At 43.8% G+C, this 7,031-nt stretch overlaps 1 protein-coding gene across 1 annotated transcript in view; it reads left to right on the top strand.

Moving 5' to 3' along the window:
* The first annotated feature begins 650 nt into the window (after positions 1 to 650).
* The window catches only part of Map3k19 (mitogen-activated protein kinase kinase kinase 19), a 34,717-nt gene continuing 28,336 nt past the window's right edge, over positions 651 to 7,031 (top strand). Inside the window, exons 1-2 of the mRNA XM_051147301.1 lie at positions 651 to 842; positions 3,523 to 3,711. Coding sequence (XP_051003258.1) covers positions 669 to 842; positions 3,523 to 3,711 — 363 coding nt within the window. The 5' untranslated portion in view covers positions 651 to 668. The remainder of the gene's footprint in view (positions 843 to 3,522; positions 3,712 to 7,031) is intronic.

The following is a 7,031-nucleotide window of genomic DNA, read 5'->3' as shown; positions in this document are numbered from 1 at the left end:
ATGCTTGGTCAAAGGGGATGACCTTCCCCGAATAGAGGAGGACCAGTCTTCGTTCAAGGGTGTATGGGTAGCTGCACTCCCCTGCTAGAACCTGCAAACAAGCTCCCAGGTCCAGCGGAACTGATGCCATCTCCCCAGACCCTGCTTACTATATTTTTACACCTGTACGTGTGTGAGTTGTGTGCGTGCGTATAAGTGTGTGCATGTGTGTGAATGCATGTTGCATGGGCATGCAGGCGTGTGTACGTGCACATATGGAGGCCTCAAGTCGGGCATTATACTTATTTACTCACCCCTTATTGAGTGAGGCAGGGTCTCCGTATCATCACTAGTCAGCTTGTCTTGGGGATTCTCAGTCAGCTTCCTGGGTGCTGGGGTTACAGGTGGCTGTCAAGCCTGCTTAGCTTCTCTGTGGGCTCTGAGAATTTGAACACACTGAGTGGCAAGGGCTTTGTCCACCGAGCCACCCCCTCATCACAGCCAGTTTTTCCCTATAAAGAATAACTATAAAGGTAGAGCAGGTAGAGCATTTACATTGGAACCACCCACTGTTTTGCTGGCATTTGTGTCATTAAATCATCTTTTCTCTCTCTCTCTCTCTCTCTCTCTCTCTCTCTCTCTCTCTCTCTCTCTCTCTCTCTTTCAGGAAGTTATATGGGACCAGCAAGATGAACAAAAACAAACTGATTCATGATTTTCTTGAAGTGGTTTCAAGGGGTGATGTGGAACGCATCTGTGGCCATATTCCTCAAGTCCATTCTGTCCTTGGAAACCTTGACTTTCAGCACCCACAGACCGGAAATACGCCTCTCATTACTGCAGCGGAAGAAAATCTATCAGAGGTAGAGTGGGGAGGGAGAAAGGAGATTCTGGCAGGCAAGAAAGAGAGCTTTCCTTTAGTTTCCTGAAGCATGGGAGCTTCCTGTTCCTCCATCAGTGAACTCCTGTTTCCAGTCTTGGCAAAGCTCTAGCTTGGGGTCAAGATCATTATAAGAGTATTGTCCAGTTTCCCTTCATAATGCTTTCCGACACATTCTGGGGGACTTGCAGCCTTTATTATTATTATTATTTTTATTAAAGTTTTCAATAGCTTGTTAGAAAAAATGTAGACAAAACCAAAAACCACACCAACCAGCTCTCATACAGGAATGCCCAGAGGCCTACCTCCCAGGTAATTCCAGATTCTGTTCAATTGATAACTAGCACTACCAAGGCTGGCCTTGAACTTGCTATACAGCCAAGGATGACCTTGAACTTCTGGTCCTCCCTCCTCTTCCTCCCCAGCGAGCACGGGGATTACAAGTGTGGGTCACCACACCCAGTCTATACAGTGCTAGGGACAAACTCTAGGACATCATGCGTGGCCGCCAAGTGCTCTACCTTCTGAGCTGTGTCCTCCATCCTTGTAACAATTCTCTTCTCAAGTATTCCTGGGCTTTGAAAGATAGTTCACTGGTCTTCTGCGTTCACACGGCTCCAGCCTCCTGTGTTCACCTCTGTCATTACATTCCCCTCACTGTTTCTGCCACATCTGTCTCTGTGTCCCCACCACACCACAGGTAGCTTAAAGTTCAGGCAGTTACCCGGTTCACTGTTTAGGGCTTAGACCAAAGACAAGCCATGACACACACACCGAACACCTACTCCATATTTGCTGAAAAAAATAATCACTTCAGCATTTGGTTATAGGTTATGCACCACCCAGAAATACTTAAGAGACATATTTGCAGCATTCAAGACTCTATAAGCCAGGCCCAAGCTGAAGTAGATTGCACTCGCCTAGCTAGTACAAGACCCAGAGCCCGGTACTTGTTGCTGTACAGCTAGCTAATAGAAATGTAGCTAAACGGTAGATCATTTCTGGGGTGGTGGTGGTAAGTAGGTAGATGATAGGTAGATAGATGGAGATGACAGGTGTGCAGAGAAATAACAGATGATTGGTGGTAGGGAGACAAATGATAATTAGATGACAGACAACAAGTTTCATTTCCCCAAGTATGAACTACTGTAAGACTTCAGCGCTGAAATGTTGGGAGCTGTGGCTGTGGCTCAGCTGACAGGGTTTGCTTAGCATGCAGGAAGACCTGAGTTTGTGCCCCTGGATCCAGCACCATATAAACTAGGTGTCATGGCACCCACCTATCATTCCAGTACTTAGGAGATAGAGGCAAGATCCAGGCTCAAAAAAGAAGAAGAAGAAGAAGAAAGAAGAAGAAGAAGAAGAAGAAGAAGAAGAAAGAAGAAGAAGAAAGAAGAAGAAGAAGAAGAAGAAGAAGAAGAAGAAGAAGAAGAAGAAGAAGAAGAAGAAAGACTTCAATGTTTATGTGGCTTTAGAAGAAAATATTTATGGATCTTTAGTCTAAAAATACAGTTCCTAGAAATCACCCATATCACAGAGTTGGGATTTTGATGTCGTTGTTGTTGTTGGGTTTTGTGGAGCAGGGGAGTGGGCAGGGTGTCATTATGGAGCCCTGGCTGGCCTGCAACATGGTGTACACCAGGCAGGCCTCAGACAGAGCTCTGCCTGCCTCAGTCTCCCAGGTGCTGGAATTAAAAGAGAGTACCACCACATCAGTCATCATAGAGACTCGGTTTCAACATTTAAAAAGGCAAATAATAGTTACCTGCTTTCTAATTGCTTGCCTGCTGGGGACCATGATCTCCAACCACTGAGCAACACCCTCAGCCTGCAATTCTCCACTTTTATACCACCCTTATCTGCCTTTATCATGAATGAGAGCCATGTCTATGGTAGTCTTCTATCCAGCACTGAAGGTACAGCTGACACTCAAAAATATGAATATTCAAAGATGGAACTAGAGAGATGACTCAGCCCTTAAGAGCATTTACTTCTCAGTCATGGAGACCAAAGTTGTCTTCCCAGTACCCACACTGGGCATCTCACAAGTAACCAAGGCCCTTTGGCCTTCATGGCCACCCACAAATAGACACACACACACACACACACACACACACACACACACACACACACACACACATTAATTAATTAAATTAATTAAAAGTAACTTTGTAAGCCAGCAAGCCAACCATGGTGACACACATCTTGAATCCTAGCAATCAGAAAGCAGAGGCATGCAGATCTCTTTGAGCTTGAGGCCAGCCTGATCTATATAGCAAGTTCCAGACCAATCAGGGTGACATAGTCAGACTCCGTCTCAAAGAAACAAAACAACAACAGCAACAACAACAACAACAACAACAACAAAAAACATCTGGGTGGTGGCACACATCTTTAATCCCAGCACTCAGGAGGCAGAGGCAGGTGAATCTCTGAGTTTGAGGCCAGCCTGGTCCACAGAGTGAGTTCCAGGACAGCCAAGACTACACAAAGAAACTCTGTCTTGAAAAATCAAAAATAAAACAAACAAGCAAAACATTTTTTTAATTGGGGAGGGATGGAAATGTGCTCAACAGCTATAATTATGAACATTTTAAAACTGAAAATAAAGACACAATTTTTTTTTTTTTTTTTTTTACCTTAAGGACGTTACTGTTTTGCAGGTTGTTGAGATTCTTCTGGAGAGGGGAGCGGATATCACCCTTTGCAACTACAGCCATCAAACTGCGCTCCATGTGGCTAATGGTGACATCCAGAGACAGCTCTTGTCAGGCAAGGGAATTCAGGCTCCCCAAATGCAGCTCCTACGAAGTTCCTGGCAAGGTGATCTGGAACAGCTTCAACACTTGCTGGTGAGTTATGATGACGTTTACATGGGCAACGGTGGGCAGATGTGCAGAAGACAGACCATGCCCAGTACATGCCCAATACAGGACTCGTATTTTAAAATTGCTTTTATTTACATTTAAACTTTTTAAATTTTGTTTTTAATTATGTGTACGCATTTGTGCATGTGTGCATGCATGTGTGTGGACACAAGTATATGAATGCTCCAAGAGGCCACAAAAGTTGTCAGGTCCTCTGGAGCTAGAGTTATAGTCATATGTGAGCCAATGGGTTTGGTAGCTGAACTCAGGTCCTCATAGGAAGAGTAGTAAGTAATTTTAACTGCTGAGCCAGTTCTTCAGCCCCCAAGAGTCCTTCCAAAGAAGAAAAAAGTTTATTTTCAAATGCAGTCCCAGAACGTTTCAGGCAGGGGAGATGAGAAAGATACAGGACCAGGCAGGACACAAGTAGAAAACAAGATTCTAAGAGAACAGAACAGCTACCTATTTCCATCCCCCTCTAGCTAAGAGCCAGAGTGAGGCTGCACTCCCCCCTGGGAAATGATGAACCCCAGGAAGACCCAGAGGACCGCTGTCAGCTTGCTCAGAGCAGTTCCCTGGATATTACTGCCATTTGCACAGTTGCTGTTTGGATCCCTTTGGGCCAGTGGCAATTATTATCTTTATCCTGAAAGTGGAATCAGAGAGATTACATAGTGCAAAATATTTAGCTGTGCCCAAAGAACTTTAGGGGGACAATGTGTGTGTGTGTGTGTGTGTGTTAATGTGCACATATCTACACATGCGTGTGAAGGCCAGAGATCAAATATAGTATCCATTCCTCTAGCGCCAGCCACCTTGTTGTTTCACATCCACTGGATCATCATCAAGTAGGATAGGCTGGCCTTTTGGTTTCTGGACCAATGACAGACCAAAGTATAGATACCACTAAAGAGATGGTACTTAGGATGGAATGTTTAATTTTAATTGGGCATGTTAATTAGATGAACCAAAGGGGGCTTTTGATTGCTGGGTTTCAATACTTTGATAGCTGAACTCTGGTAGTCAGCCTCAGGAGGAGAAAGTGGCCAAATAAGGGAGCAGACCGTGGTGGCTAGCTTTAGGGACGTAATCTAATGGTTTTTAGTGAGGCAGAGGGAATGTCGGAGAAGGGCAAAAGCCTGCCACAGCCATGCCAGCTAATGAAAGCTGGAAACCTGGATCTCACTACACAGCCTGCGGCAGCTCACTGGGTGGAGGAGAATGTCCTTAGCAGTTAGCTCAGTTGGTCTGAACCTCATCCAGGTAGTTTGGCTGCTGTCTGTTTCGTCCAGGCAGTGCAGAGCTGAGTTTTCTAGGTTGTAGATCTGACAGTGACTCTCAGTAGTTTTTATGGGAGTAAATCTGTTTGGTTTCAGGGAGTTCCTGAAGCTATTTTTGAGTTGTTCAAGTTTTTGTTGTTATTGTTTTGTTTTGTTTTCTGGGTAGCCACGGCTGACCTAGAACTCATTGTGTAGACCAGGCTGGCCTTGATCTCATAAATCCACCTTGTTCTACCTTCCAAATGCTGGGATTAAATGCATGCACCACCACTACCTGGTGCTTTTTGGGTTTGGTTTTTTTTTGGGGGGGGAATAGTTGTTGCTTTGGTTTTTTGAGATGGAATCTCACTATGTCTCCCGGCTTCACATCCTGTCTTAATGAGCTTCCCTGAAAGATAAAATGTTTGACCTCCCTTTAGAACATCCTGTTGTTTGACCTCCCTTTAACATCTTATATTTTGATGGGCTCATCTCGAAGAGGGACAGTTTTTGTTTGTTTGGTTGGTTGGTATTTTTCAAGACAGGATTTCTCTGTGTAGCTTTGGCTGTTCTGGATTCACTTTGTAGACCCGGCTGGCCTTGAACTTACAGCGATCCATCTGTCTCTGCCTTTCAGGGTACTGGGATTACAGGCGTGGGCCACTGTGCCCAGGAAGATGGGCAGAGGAAACTACTAGGCAACACATGCCTGGATTTTTATTGGGCACTGGGGATCAGATTTCGGTCCTCATATTTGCATGGCAAATACTTTACCAACTGGGACGTCTCCCCAGCCTGAAAATATATTTTAACCATTTATTTCTGTTTTTGCTTGTGTATCCATGTGGGTGTCTGAGTGTGCACTTGGAGTCTAGCAGGGCACTGGATCTTTTGAACCTGGGAGTCACAGGTGATGGTGAGCATCTCAGCATGGGTGCTGGGAGTAAACCTCATCGCTCTAGCCCCAAGAATGTATTTTTAAAATATTGTCTTTGGGGGTTCCCAATCCTCTTCTCTCTTTTCTTTTCTTTTCTTTTCTTTTTTTTTTTTTTTTTTTTTTTTTTTTTTTTTTTTTTTTTTTTTTGAGTTTTTGAGACAGGGTTTCTCTGTGTAGCCTTGGCTGTCCTGGACTCGCTTTGTAGACCAGGCTGGCCTCGAACTCACAGCGATCTGCCTGCCTCTGCCTTCCAAGTGCTAGGATTAAAGGCATGCGCCACCATGCCTGACTCTCCCAGTCCTTTTATTTAGATATTTCACCCCCAAAACATCTTGAAAAATTGTACGCATAACTAAGGACATTAGCTGTTAGCAATTTCTCACTCATGACATTGCCCTTCAGTGCTGCTGTGAGACCCATGTGATCTTCCAACCAAAAGAAAATCAATATTGCTGCTAGGAAACAGTTTTTTTTTCCTAATCCCTTATGGTAAAGACACAAACAGATCAAGAAATGAAAGATATTCTAAACAGGTCAAGTTCTAGGACAGTTGTAACAAAACCAAAGGACCTTTCCATTCTTTTGTTGTGCACAATGACAGTCTAAAAACACCATTTCCTGAGTTGAGGCTTAGAAAATTAATGGTACTCTGGTCATATGAAACTGTGACCCAGTTTCTGTTTTATAACCATATTACTTTTTTTTTAACCCCTGAAGATTTAGCAACCAAGCTTTAAGCAACTATTTACTGGCTGGAATATGAACCCGAGTTTAATCAACAGATGCTAAATCGATGTGCTGTTGTACTACGCCTCTCAGCTCTAAACTCTCATATTGGCTCATAATAATAAGCATTGATCTAAGAGGTAGTTTCTTCTCAGAGACCGAGGGAAAGAAATTAACTAATTCCCACAGCACCCTGCTGAGGTAATATCATTAGCTCCATTTTGCCCCAAGAGAAGCTGAGGTAAAGGCTATATTGCCATGGCAGAAAGTGAAACAGATGATATTTTTGGCCTTCCAACAGCTTTTCAGCTTTTCAGTTCTGACAGTCTGAATTAAATTTTACTTCTTTCTTTCTTTTTTCTTCCTTCCTTCCTTTTCTTTCC

Source organism: Acomys russatus, chromosome 6 (genome assembly GCF_903995435.1).
Source record: "Acomys russatus chromosome 6, mAcoRus1.1, whole genome shotgun sequence".
NCBI classification, from domain to species: domain Eukaryota; kingdom Metazoa; phylum Chordata; class Mammalia; order Rodentia; family Muridae; genus Acomys; species Acomys russatus.
Note: the sequence above shows the minus strand (reverse complement) of the source record. Positions and strands in the feature narration are given on the sequence as shown.